At 48.8% G+C, this 14,463-nt stretch overlaps 1 protein-coding gene and 1 non-coding gene across 4 annotated transcripts in view; both read right to left on the bottom strand.

Annotated features, from left to right (window-relative positions):
• depdc5 (DEP domain containing 5, GATOR1 subcomplex subunit) overlaps positions 1-14,463 on the bottom strand; it is a 253,508-nt gene that overhangs the window by 186,263 nt on the left and 52,782 nt on the right. For all 3 annotated transcript variants that reach the window (XM_038793299.1, XM_038793316.1, XM_038793307.1), the window contains exons 14-15: positions 7,095-7,229; positions 3,127-3,188 (exon numbers count right to left, since the gene is read on the bottom strand). In XM_038793299.1, coding sequence (XP_038649227.1) covers positions 3,127-3,188; positions 7,095-7,229 — 197 coding nt within the window. The remainder of the gene's footprint in view (positions 1-3,126; positions 3,189-7,094; positions 7,230-14,463) is intronic.
• trnal-uaa lies at positions 6,060-6,165 on the bottom strand. Its single transcript has 2 exons — positions 6,128-6,165; positions 6,060-6,094 (listed from the first exon to the last, which is right to left on the bottom strand). It is a non-coding gene; the product is annotated as a tRNA-Leu (tRNA).

Here is a 14,463-nt window from a genome sequence, read left to right as displayed (position 1 = left end):
AGAGACCAAAGGACATTTCAGTTTCGATCTCGGCAGCACGGAGGTAAAAAGATCCAACTAAACACTCTCCAGAAAGCCTGCGGTGATGTCTATCTTTCTCTCCAATAGGCCTGTGGGTGTTGGATTCTTGAGACTAGAGCTGAAAGCAAAAGGTGTGATAAAAATGACTCTGCCTTTCCAGGAATGTTGTGAGTAAGGTACTTCTTAAACTACCAGAGTGACCACTACAGGCTGCAAAAACAAAGACCTTAATCTGTAAACTTGCTGTGAGTGCAAAGCATCATCTGAGGCAAAGACTCTGTTCCCTTTCATTTGTGCTTTTTTTTTACCCCTTTCCACCACTCTTGTGTTTATCTGTCTTGTGTTTTTGTGTGTGTGTGTTTATATAGAATATTTATATATAAATAAAAAGGGTGAGGGGGCCAGTTAAAGTAGTAGTTAGGCATTAATTGTTTTTTAAATAAATTTAGAGTAGCCAATTATTTGTTTCCAATTAAGGGTCAATTTAGCGTGGCCAATCCACCTAACCTGTACATCTTTGGGCTGTGGGGGCGAGACCCAGGCAGACACGGGCAGAATGTGCAAACTCCACAGAGACAGTGACCCGGGGCTGGGATAGAACCTTATCCTCAGTGCCGTACGCAGCAGTGCTAACCACTGCGCCACCATGCTGCCCCAGGTATTAATTGTTAACCAACTGTATTTGTTGCGTATTTCATTACAGTTCTGGTTACAAATAAACAATAGTTGTTTTTAAACTTACAAACCTAGTGGCTGTAATTATTAGGGTAACTAAGGACCAAAGACTTTGGGTATTTTATAAGAATTATTGGTTAATTCACCAGTGTTGTGACTCTGGGATGAGTGGGGCTGGAATTGACCATTCGCTTGCTCAGGGTGTCGTGATAATGTACTCCCGTGTGAATGGCTCAGCTACGCACTGCCTTCCTTCATCGGCTAAAAATTCAGAGCCATTCAAGTATCCATTTCTGATCAAGTACTAGTTTGCCTGGAGAATCAACGATGCATTGTTCTGAAGAAGCTCAGTGAGTAAATTAATTTTCATGTCATTAATATCAATCCAGCTTTTGACATGCCTTCAGGATGAAGATACTGCAAAAGGGTTTTTTGATCTATGGCGTTGTCTTCATCAAAAGCAATGCTTACAGTAAACAGATATCTCATCCAAAAACACACATTAGATTTATGGGCTTTGGCTGAGCTGAAAACTATCATATGCAATAGATGGCAAACAGACAATACACCATTATAATTGCCTGTGAAATTCAGGTTAAGTAGCTTTCATGCTAATTTTGTTATGAAAGCTGATTGTGGAGGAGTGGCAAGACTTTTTAGTTCTCAATGCGCATCTTAAGATGAAACTGTTGCCATCTAACATTCAAATCAGCATTTGCATTTATTTAACACCTTTAAGGCACTTCCAAAGAGTCTTATCTGAATGGTATCTCAGTCTAAAATACAACATTTACAACATTTGCAACACGTCCAAGTTGTAACTCACGAAGTAAGACTTGACTGATTATTTAAATGCAGGATCTTCATACAGCTCCCACATCTTCCAAGAATGCTGGAGGATTCCCAGAGGCAAATCCCTGCCTATCCCTCTGACTATGGGGATGTTCCTCCCCAACACCAACTGCTCAAGACAGAGAATTGAACAGAGTGTCTTTACACTCCATTCTATCAGGGCGTGATCAATCCAAGTTTGTTTCTTGTAGACACATTATCAGAGAGCTAGAAGACAGCTGCTCCCTTGGCATCGTGATGATGCACCCAAAGGTTCCTCAGTCAGCCAACTAAACAAGACCTGTGCATTAATCTCTTTCGCCTTGAGCATATTGTGCTTGTTTATCAGTCCATTAATGATGCAACTATTTTTTCTGCTGATAGAGCTGAACTAGTTCTCATCAGGTTGTTTCATAAACTGAATTTATTCTGGGTCGTCTGTTGTCTGTGCAGTTCCAGATACTGAACCTCAGGAAGAAGATGTTGGCCTAATTAATTCGAGTGATAAAAGTGTGAACAGAGTTATTTTCAGGACAGGTTGCAGATCTATTCCCTCAAGTATAGGAGGGTGACCAAATTGACATGCTTCAGGATTTGATATGCCAGGTAGCGAGAAATCATTTCTGGAGGGGGAAAAACCCAGATCAAGGGGTCATTATCTTAAAATTTGAAGTCGGCTACTCAGGTTTGGTGTCCGGCAGCACTTCACAAAAAAAAGTGGTGGAAATCTGAAATCCTCACCTCCAAGAAGCTGTTGAGGCTGAGGATTCAGTGAAAGTTTGAAAATGGAGTTGGAGAGATATTTGTTCAGGCAGGGTATCAAGGATGATGCAACCGTGGTGGGAAGATTACATTTTTAAAAAAAATTTAGAGTACCCAATAATTTTTTGTACAATTAAAGGGGCAATTTAGCATGGCCAATCCACCTAACCTACACATCTTTGGGTTGTGGGGGGAAACGCACGCAGACACGGGGAGAATGTGCAAACTCCACACGGACAGTGACCCGGGCCGGGATCGAACCTGGGACCTCAGCAGTGTAGGCAGTGCTAATCACTGTGCCACCGTGCTGCCCTGGAAGATTAAATTAAAGCAAAGATCAGCCACGATCCAACTGACGAGCAGAACAGGCTTGACGGGCTGAATGGCTGTTCCCGTCACTGACGAACTCTTCAGATAAGTAGTTTCCATTTGCCTGATGTAAAGCGTACGGTGTCTCTGCAAACACCACATTTACTTTACACGTTGACCAGAGCCAAGGCTGAGGCCCAGCAAAAAGCACCGAGTGGTCTCCAAATGTTTGCTCAGCTGGGATCACCCTATCCATCAGGAAATTGGCAAAATTAGCTCGGTGGCAGATTTACACACCGTTGACACCCCCTCCCTCATCACCAGAAATCAACGGCTCTCATCTATAAACTGAGTCAGTAACGGTTTTCCAATTGTGAACCACTATTTTACCGCACGATGAGGCAGAATACTTCATACAAAATTTTAAAACTTCACAGATTTCTGTGCCATTTTGATCATGTGTGTCACTTTAAACAGGTATCAGTTTGTACCCACAGTTACATGATTGAGTCATGCAGCTTCACTTACCTTAAACAATGGCACAGCGTGAAGGGGCTGCTCACCCATACACACCAGGTCACCACCAATACCTACGTAAAAGAAAAAAAGTTTTTTTTAAAGTCATTGGGAACTAACAGTTTTTCTTAAAAAAAAAGAGGTGTCCCAGGTTCTCCACTCTTTGTCTGAGAGCCCTAGGCCTGAATTTTGTTTGCAACAGAGAACCTCTCCATCCTTGTGATAACGGTAGAGGTGTCTGAAAATCGTACGTCCCGCCTCCAAACAGGGCACTTACTGTTTTCATGGAGGCAGGAATGTTTCACACATGCACGGTTTACTGAAGGCAGTTAGCCATCAAAATCATCAACTGTCTCCATTGAAGGGGTATTTTGGTAGCCCAGGAGTGTGAAACCCAAGTGTACAGAGTTGACAAGGTAAGAGAAAGTGTGAACATTGTGGATTTGTTGGACAGGTGAGGTACCCCTTTGGATCTGGTCCCAGGACACCTTTGGGGAGGGTCAGGTGTCTTTGGGATTGTTGAAAGTAGGTATGAATGCGTGCAAAAAATGCATAAACTCATTAATTGTCACGCTCGTTGGAGCTACGCAACAAACCTATGAAAATTAATTATTAAAACTGCCAAAGCACCTGTCAAAGGCTGTTGTCCTGTCTTTTAAATGTTTGGGGGAAGAAATGTTTGCATTTTTTAAAAAAATCATTGCTCGCTATTTCACTCTTGTTAACATGAACTGGAGGGTTACCATTATTAGATTACTGCTGCACGATGTATTTCACAAATATCCATTATCAGTTTGATTGACCACTACATGTGGTTACAGACTGTGACTATGAATTCCAGTGCTTGTTGTTACAAGGAATTATGCAATCAAATGAAATGTTTGTTGTTAGAAGGCTTATGTAGGAATGTAATTCCAGTAAATATTTTTTTATGAATGTGAATGTTTTTTCAATATAGTGAAGTGTGAAATAGATATTTAGAATTTTATTTTGTCTTATTTCTGCATGGGTCCTGAAGTCTGCCCATGGTAGATGCTGGGTAAGTTGGCAGGGTATATGGGGATGCATAGGTTGGCATGGATGGAGCACGGGGGAGAGTGTGGGCCTGGTGAGGGATGTTTCATGTTTTATTCCTTATTTTAAATGTTCAACACAATATCAGGTCCCTGAGGCAGGTCTTCCATCCAACCTGCCTCCACAACTGGCAACCTCCTTAGCTCTTTGGAGGGGAAGGGAGGGCAGAGGACACCCTGTTGCCTGCACTCCCACCTCTGCCCCAAAAGAATCTGATGCCTGGGCAGCATATTTAGAAGGCAGGCTGGCGAGCTGTACAATAGTGGAATATAGGATTCTGCTCTATACCCAAGTTACTTCATCTCCCTGCCTTTCAATCTCAGACACACAGTCATATCCTGGGTAGCTGCCTGACAGCACTCATTCCCCACAGAGAAATCAGGAAGATTGTACTGACCATGCTGATCGAGAGGCCAGTTTCAGAACAGTATTGGTGGGAATGAAGAATGTTCACTCTCTCACCCTTCAATGACTCACGATGAGACTATGATTGGACAGGCTAAAAGAAAAAACTGAATATAATAAAGTTGGGGACGACTTGCAGGGAACTAAATTGAAAACGGCTGCAGGAATCATGATGTGCAATTAACCTGTTCCCATAGATTGAGCTTTCCACTGCCTGCTCATTTGGGTGATGGTTTCATACAGTCAGTGTTAATCAAGCTGTTCACTGAATGGACACATCAGTTGTGGGGGGATCATAATGTCCTACGGCCATTTAAAGCTAGCCTGCATGTTTCAACGGTATTGTGACTGCTGGAGTGGTTACTAGTCATACAGGAAGTTAATCTAACCAGGCACAACATGGCAGAAAGCAGGTTCCAAGGTTTTCCAGTGCTGCCCTGGAGACCTCGATGAAGGAGATGGAAAGAAAGAGGAATATCTTAGATCTACTGGGGACCAGGAGAACCTCGAGACATATACTCAGATAGCCGTGGGAGTTAACGTACGAGTCTAGCCCTGACGACCCAGATGCAGTACTGCAAAAGTTCAATGCCTCATATAAATGGTCAAGCTCCGTGAAAGAATCTTCAAATCTGTATCCCATCAACTGCTCTCACACAAGACTCAGTTCACCACAGCCCCATCACCCATGTACCTACAACCTCTGTCAATCAGCAATCATACCCAACATTCAAAGCTCAACTGCACCCTCACACACTTAACATTACTGCAAGGCTCATACCCACACCTCACAGCTTGTATCCACTGCCAGCTCTTCAACCATGGCAGCCACATCACCCAAACAAGTTGCACCACACTCACTGACACACGTCTCTGTCTTGCAGGACGAGGTGGTGCCCAACCAGAGGCAGCAAGCAATAGCCAGAGTGGGAACAGTTACACCCACATGTCTAATCTCCCATCTGTGCTCACCTTTATTTGAGCAGCCATTGCTGAGCCAGTGGCTAGCAGCAGAGCTGGATCAATTAAAGTTGATAGTGTCCTCATACTTGATCCTCCTCCTCCTCATATACCATTCTCTCTTATGGTTTACAAGTTTCATAGATATCATAGAATTTACAGTGAAGGAGGCCATTCGGCCCATCGAGTCTACACTGGCTCTTGGAAGGAGCACCCTACCCAAGATCACACCCCCACCCTATCCCCATAACCCAGTTGGGTGGGGTACCCAACACTAAGGGCAATTTTGGACACTAAGGGCAATTTAGCATAGCCAATCCACCTAACCTGCACATCTTTGGACTGTGGGAGGGAACCGGAGCACCCGGAGGAAACCCACGCACACACGGGGAGAACGTGCAAACTTCGCACAGACAGTGACCCAAGCCGGGAATTGAACCTGGGACCCTGGAGCCGTGAAGCAATTGTGCTAACCACTATGCTACTGTGCTGCCACAAAAGGTGAATGTCAGGAGTGGGATTTGAACCCACGACCCTAGAAAGTGACAAGAAAGCATCAAGTCTTCAATGTCTGCTTAAGTCTGGCGCCTTAGACCACTCGGCCATCCTGACAACTTACTCCTACTGCTGCTGTTGTTTTCCACTGTGTGCTACTTATTCTACATTCTAGCTGGCCTGGAGCACACCCAATCCCTTTGTGCAGAAACAAGCACAACCATTAATTCAGCGCAACGGATTGAAGAAAGAAATTAGTTCCAAAGTCCGGGTAGTGGGAGTGGGGAACCTACCCAGTGGGTTCGAGAAAGAGAGAGACGTGACAGAGGCAGCCAATCGGTTCGTCTGGATGTCGGGAACAAATACATCTGTGAACCCCTTGCATTTGACACACATGTCTGACTCCAAGTCGCTTTTCACACATTGCTTGGACAGAAAATGGCTGCCTAGATTGCCATCTCCTTTCCTCCTCTTCTAGCAGCTTGACCTGATCTGCGTGGCCTCTGCTCATTCTCCCAGTCTAGATTATTCCAAGGGCAAGGCTTACAGGGGCATCCATGAATGGCAGCAACTGGCTTGTGCAGAAATCTTGGGAAGTCTGAAAAGGCTGCTCCAAAAAGAGAGAATGCCTGTCAAACCAGATGGGCGTCATTATTTGCACTTCCAGCAGATGTCAGCTGTGAGTCCTGCCAACCAAGGTGGCGCCCAGCAAGACTCGCAGTAGAGTGAATGTGTGCACATAGGACACTATTTTGGTTCTCAAACTGCATCCATAGCCCTCAAACAACAGGTACAACAATTGTGTATCTTTCTACCCAGTCTCCTCCTTTCACACGTTACCCTGATCGAGCATAATACACACCACCTTAGATTAAATTCATGTCACTTTCTCTTCATCCTTACTCACACAGCGAGTGTAGTGATCTAATGTGTTGTTTGTTAACTTCAATTTCTGTCCAGCCAACATATCTCCCCAAACACAACAAACCTCTTAACGTGACTGTGCAAGTGAACATTACAAGATTACACAAATTATCAAAGCTTACCATTGTCGATCATCCGTTGTTTGGTAAGAATCATCAACAACCGGTCAACCTCAAATACTCCCACCCCAGGCGTGATAACCACAGACATCTGGCCGGTGCGGTCAAAGTTTCTGTTTATGTAATGCTTGTCAAACACTAAAGAAAGAAAGAAATATTCGTATAAACACCCAAAAATTATTTGCAAAAGACCAAGCCCAATATATGCCCACACATTAAGTTGGTTTGCGTCTTTGAGAGTGCTCAATGGGCTAACATGCTATGTTCCAGGATCCAGGTTCAAAACACAGTTCAAATTTCAGTCTGGGCTCACGAGATGAGGAGAAATTTCTTCACCAATAGGTTTGTGAATCTTTGGAATTCTCTGCTCTGGAGGGTTGTGGATGCTCCATCATTGAATATATTAAAAGGCTGAGATAGGCAGATTATTGGCCTCTCGGGAAATCAACAGGTAAGGCCGGAAAGTGGGCCCATGATCAACTGTGAGCTTATCTGCTCCTATTTCTTATATTCTTATTTATTTATTGTGTGGATTGTCACAGGGCCAACAAATAGCCTTGCCAATGGCTAGATGGAGTTCTTTTAAGTTGTCTTCAGGTTTAATCAGCAGACACTCATCGACAATGTGAGCCATTGTTTGGACTGCACCACAGCTGCAGCCTGGAAGGTCTTGGCGAACCATCTGATGTTGGGCGGCTGCACAGAAGCCTTGGTCAGTCCGGTGACGGTGACTTTAATTTTTTTAATTTATTTTTTAATTTAGAGTACCCAATTCATTTTTTCCAATTAAGGGGCAATTTAGCGTGGCCAATCCACCTAGCCTGCACATCTTTGGGTTGTGGGGGCGAAACCCACGCAAACATGGGGAGAATGTGCAAACTCCACACGGACAGTGACCCAGAGCCGGGATCGAACCTGGGACCTCTGCGCCGTGAGGCTACAGGGTTAATCTACTGAGCCACCGTGCTGCCCTGACGGTGACTTTCATTGACAGCCAGGTGAGCAAGCAGTAAAGTCGATGGCGAGTGAGTGGTTTCTGGTGGTTGTTTACTCCTGCCAAATCTTCCTGGCATAGGTCCTCAGCTGTTACTCTTCAGTGTGGGCAGAAATATGGCAGATGAAGTATAATGTGGGAAAACGTGAACTTGTTCACTTTGGCAGGGAGAACAGAAAAGTCAGTAGATTATTTGAAAAGTCAGAGATTGCAGAACTCAGGGGTACAAAGGGTTCTGGGTGTCCTGGTTACATCATAAAAGCTAGTGTGCAGGTTCAGCAAGTAATTAGGAAGGCAAATGAAACATTCACATTTATTGCAAGAGGAATGGAATAGAAAAGTGGGAAAGTTATCAGTGCCGCTGCACAGGGCCTTGGTGAGACCACATTTGGAGTTTGGTGTACAGTTTTGGTCGTCTTATTTTAAAAAGGATTTAACTGTATTGGAAGCAATTCAGAGAGGATTCATTTGACTCATTCCTTAGATGAACGGCTTATCTTATGAAGAAAGATTTGACAGGCTGAGCGTGCATCCATTGGAATTTAGAAGAATGAGAGGTAATCTTATTGAAAGATATAAAGATCCGGAGGGGATCTGATAGGACGAATACTAACAGGAAGTTTCCTTTTTTTTTTAAATAATTTTTATTGAGAAATTTTGATTTTATACAACATTGACGCACCTTAGTAAAATACCGAAAATAACAATAATATTAACAATCATATACATTTGCCCCATCCCCATGAACAACCCAGCATTTTAACAACGCAAATTAACACACTATAAAGTTACAGAATAAACACTACAATAATACCCCCCCCCCGGGTTGCTGCTGCTATTGACCCAGTTACCTATCTCTGAGCCAGGAAGTCCAGAAAAGGCTGCCATCGTTTATAGAACCCTTGTATTGATCCTCTCAGGGCAAATTTGACCTTTTCCAATTTTATAAATCCCGCCATGTCACTGATCCAGGTCTCCACGCTTGGGGGCCTTGCATCCTTCCACTGTAGCAGAATCCTTCGTCGGGCTACTAGGGACGCAAAGGCCAGGACATTGGCCTCTTTCGCCTCCTGCACTCCCGGCTCTACCGCAACTCCAAAAATCGCGAGTCCCCACCCTGGTTTGACCCTGGATCCAACCACCCTCGACACCGTCCCCGCCACCCCCTTCCAGAATTCTTCCAGTGCTGGGCATGCCCAGAACATATGGGCGTGGTTCGCTGGACTCCCCGAACATCTGGTGCACCTGTCCGCACCCCCGAAGAACCTACTCATCCTAGTCCCGGACATGTGGGCCCGGTGCAGCACCTTAAATTGGATGAGACTAAGCCTCGCACATGAGGAGGAAGAGTTGACTCTCTCCAAGGCATCCGCCCAAGTCCCGTCCTCTATCTGCTCCCCGAGTTCCTCCTCCCATTTAGCCTTCAGCTCCTCCACTGACGACTCCTCCACCTCCTGCATTACCTTATAGATGTCAGACACCTTCCCCTCTCCTACCCACACCCCCGAAAGCACTCTGTCCATCGTCCCCTGCGAGGGCAGCAAAGGGAATCCCTCTACCTGTCGCCTAGCAAACGCCTTTACCTGCAGGTATCTGAACATGTTCCCCTGGGGAAGGCTAAATTTATCTTCCAGTTCCCCCAGGCCCGCAAACCTCCCGCCAATAAACAGGTCCCTCAATTTGCTGATGCCCGCCCTTTGCCACCCCCTGAATCTCCCATCCGTGTTCCCCGGGATGAACCGATGGTTGCCACCCAGTGGAGCCTCCATCGAGCCCCCTGTTTCCCCCCGATGCCGTCTCCATTGTTCCCAGATTCTTAGGGTCGCCGCCACCACCGGGCTCGTGGTAAACCTCTTAGGGGAGAGCGGCAACGGTGCCGTTACCATGGCACCCAGGCTCGTACCTCTACATGACGCCATCTCCATTCTTTTCCACGCCGCCCCTCCCCCCTCCATCACCCATTTACGCACCATTGACACATTGGCTGCCCAATAGTACCCCAGAAGGTTGGGCAGTGCCAGCCCACCTCCATCCCTTCCTCGCTCCAGGAACACCCTCCTCACTCTCGGAGTCCCATGTGCCCACACAAAACTCAGAATACTGCTAGTCACTCTCCTAATGAAGGCCCTGGGGATAAAGGAACAAGAACCTCGGAAGCACTGTCATTTTGACGGACTGCACCCTCCCCGCCAACGACAATGGCAGCATGTCCCACCTCCTGAACTCCTCCTCCATCTGATCTACCAGCCTGGTAAAGTTATGCTTGTGGAGAGTCCCCCAGTCCCTGGCCACTTGCACCCCCAGGTACCTAAAGCTCTCCCCTGCCCGCCTAAGCGGGAGCCTACCAATTCCTTCCTCCTGGTCTCCAGGGTGCACCACAAACACCTCGCTCTTGCCTAAGTTTAATTTATAACCTGAGAAGGTCCCAAACTCGGCTAGTAACTCCATCACTCCCGGCATCCCTCCCACCGGGTCCGCCACATACAGTAACAGGTCGTCGGCATACAACGACACCCTATGTTCCTCTCCACCTCGCACCAAGCCTCTCCACCTCTCTGAATCTCTCAATGCCATCGCCAGCGGCTCGATTGCCAGTGCAAACAACAAGGGGGACAGGGGGCAACCCTGCCTGGTCCCTCGGTAAAGCCGGAAGTACTCCGACCTCCTCCTATTCGTGGCCACGCACGCCATCGGGGCCTCATATAGCAGCCTCACCCATCTAATAAACCCTTCACCAAATCCAAACCTCCCCAACACCTCCCATAGGTACCCCCACTCCACTCTATCGAAGGCCTTCTCCGCATCCAGTGCCACCACTATCTCTGCCTCCCCCTCAATCGCCGGCATCATAATGACATTCAGCAATCTCCGCACATTCGTGTTCAGCTGCCTTCCCTTCACAAAACCTGTCTGGTCCTCGTGCACAACCCCTGGCACACAGTCCTCTATCCTGGTGGCCAGGATTTTTGCCAGCACCTTAGCGTCCACGTTGAGGAGAGATATGGGCCTGCATGAACCACACTGCTGGGGGTCCTTGTCCTTCTTTAAAATTAACGAGATCAGCGCCCGTGACATCGTCGGGGGCAAAGTCCCCCCCTCCCACGCTTCATTGAGTGTTCGCACCAGCAAGGGGCCCACTAGATCCACAAACTTTTTATAAAATTCTACCGGGAACCCATCCGGCCCCGGTGCCTTCCCTGACTGCATCTGCCCGATCCCCTTAACTAGCTCCTCCAGCTCAATCGGCGCACCCAACCCCTCCACCTTCTCCTCCTGCACCTTCGGGAAAGAAAGCCCGTCCAGAAACCTCTCCATTCCCCTCCTCTCCCCCGTTGGCTCCGACCGGTACAGTTCCCCGTAAAAATCCTTGAAGACCTCATTCACCTCTACCCCCTTCCGCACCACATTCCCACTCTTATCTCTCACTCCAGCAATCTCCTTAGCCGCATCCCGCTTACGCAGCTGATGAGCCAGCATCCTACTCGCCTTTTCACCATGTTCGTACACTGCCCCTTGTGCCTTCCTCCACTGTGCCTCCGCCTTTCTAGTGGTCAGCAAATCAAATTTAGCCTGCAGGCTGCGCCTCTCCCCCAACAGTCCCTCCTCTGGTGCCTCTGCATACCTCCTGTCCACCTCCAGCATCTTTCCCACCAGTCTATCCCTCTCACTCCTCTCGCTCCTCTCCCTGTGTGCCCGGATGGATATCAGCTCCCCACAAATTACTGCCTTCAGGGCTTCCCAGACCATCCCCACCTGAACCTCCCCCGTATCATTCACCTCAAGGTACCCCTCAATACTTGCCCGGACCCTCCTACACACCTCCTCCTCCGCCAACAACCCCACATCGAACCCCCACAATGGACGTTGGTCTCGCACCTCTCCCATCTCCAACTCTATCCAATGCGGAGCGTGGTCGGAGATTGCAATGGCCGAATACGCGGCCTCCTCCACTCTCGGAATCAGTCCCCTACTCACCACGAAGAAATCTATCCGAGAGTAGACCCTATGTACGTGGGAGAAGAAAGAGTACTCGCGTGCCCTCGGCCTCACAAACCTCCATGGATCCACCCCACCCATCTGATCCATAAACCCTCTCAGTACCTTGGCCGCCGCCGGCCTCCTACCCGTCCTAGAGCTGGACCGATCCAGTGAAGGATCCAACACCGTATTAAAGTCTCCCCCTATGATCAGACCTCCCGCCTCCAGATCCGGGATCCGTCCCAACATACGCCTCATAAAGCCCGCATCGTCCCAATTTGGGGCATACACACTAGCCAGTACCACCTTCTCTCCTTGTAGCCTGCCCCTAACCATCACATACCTACCCCCCTTATCCGCCACCACCTCCGATGCCTCAAACGACACATTTTTCCCCACCAGAATCGCCACTCCCCGGTTTCTCACATCCAACCCCGAGTGGAAAACCTGCCCCACCCATCCCTTCCTCAGGCGGACCTGGTCCGCCACCCTCAGGTGGGTCTCCTGAAGCATTGCCACATCCGCCTTTAGCCCCTTCAGGTGAGCCAGTACCCTCGACCGCTTCACCGGCCCATTCAACCATCTCACATTCCAGGTGACCAACCGGATCAGAGGGCGTCCCGCCCCCCTCCCCCGTCGACTAGCCATAGCCCGTCGACTGCCCGCCCCAGGCCAGCACCCCCTGCTCGACCCCGTCCCCATAGCGACAACCCCTCACCTCTGTCCCCCCAGCCCCCACCAGCTCCTTCTTGACCCTACCAGCAGCAACCCGGTATTCCCCTTTCCCCCCCTCCCTTCCCCCCCAGGCTAGGAACCCTCCCAGCCGCGAACCGTCCTCCATTGTACTTCCGTGGGTCAGCTAACTTCTGCTGACCCCGGAAACTCCCGCCAATAGCCCGACCCCTCCCGAAGTGGGATCATCCCCCAATCTATTCCTCCTCCTGGCACCGCTCCAGCGCGGGGAAGAACCAGTTAAAGCCCCGCCTCCCCGTCACCGTCTCCGCCCCCCAGCCCCGCAACGCGGGAAACCAGAGGAAAGCCCGCGCTTTCGCACTGCCCCACCACACCCTTCTGACGCAGCTCCCAGATATCAGCCCCACTCCATACCCCCACTCCGGCATAGAATACAACATACCCCCCCGACCCTCTCCTCAAGATACACAGCCCAATGTCCCACAGCACAAAAACAAAAACATAGCAGAACAACCCCTCCGTAAATAACCATATCAAAATTGCAAAAGTACTAAAACAAGAAGAAAACAACAGAAGAAAAAGAGAACACAGCAACAGCAGAATCCAGCACTAATATCTTACAGCCGACCTCGCAACCCCCAACCCCTAGTTCAAGTCCAGTTTCTCCGTCCGCACGAAGGCCCACGCCTCCTCCGGGGAATCGAAATAATGGCGCCGATCCAAATAAGTTACCCACAGGCGCGCGGGCGGCAACATTCCGAACTTTATCTTTTTTCTATAAAGCACCTCTTTCGTCCGATTAAATCCGGACCGCCGCTTAGCCACCTCCGCACTCCAGTCCTGGTAGATCCGCACTACCCCATTCTCCCAATTGCTGCTCTTCACCTTCTTGGCCCAGCGCAGCACGCACTCCCGATCACTGAACCGGTGGAACCTCACCAGCACCGCACGCGGGGGTTCATCTTCCTTGGGCCTCCTGGCCAGCACCCTGTGCGCTCCCTCCAGCTCCAAGGGCAGATGGAGAGATCCGGCCCCCACTAGCGAATTCAGCATTACAGCCACATAGGCTGTCAGGTCCGATCCCTCCAGCCCCTCTGCAAGGCCCAAGATCCGCAGGTTTTTCCGCCTCATGCGGTGATCCAGCTCCTCGAAGCGTTCCTGCCACTTCTTGTGGAGTGCTTCGTGCCCCTCCACCTTACTCACGAGGACCACGGCCTCCTCCTCTCGTTCAATGGCCTGTGTCTGCAACTTCTTGATGGCAGCACCCTGGGTGGACTGAATCTCTGACAGCCTTCTGTTCGTTTCCTGCAGAGAGCTCAGTACTTCATCCTTGAATTCTTTAAAGCAGCGCAGGAGATCAGTTTGTTGCTCCTGGGCCCACAGCCTCCAATCCTCTGGGGCTCCTCCGGTGGCCATCTTGGATCCCTTCCCCCGTTTTTTCTGAGGAGCTGCTGCTGTTTTTTCCCCCTTTCCACTCAGAGTTCGAGTCATGAACTGCAGGGAAAGTCGTTCAGCACACCTTCCCCCACCGGGAGACGTCGAAAAATTTCCGTTTTGGGCTCTCAAAAGAGCCGAAAAATCTCTTTAAAACGGGAGCTTCCAAATGTGTGGCTTACTGATCCATCACAGCCACCGGAAGTCAACAGGACGTTTCCTTGTGTGACGGAGACTAGAACTAGGGGACAGAGTTTAAGAATAAGAGGTCTC

The sequence above is a fragment of the Scyliorhinus canicula genome, chromosome 1, assembly GCF_902713615.1.
Source record: "Scyliorhinus canicula chromosome 1, sScyCan1.1, whole genome shotgun sequence".
NCBI lineage: Eukaryota > Metazoa > Chordata > Chondrichthyes > Carcharhiniformes > Scyliorhinidae > Scyliorhinus > Scyliorhinus canicula.
This window is presented reverse-complemented; position numbering and strand designations above follow the sequence as displayed.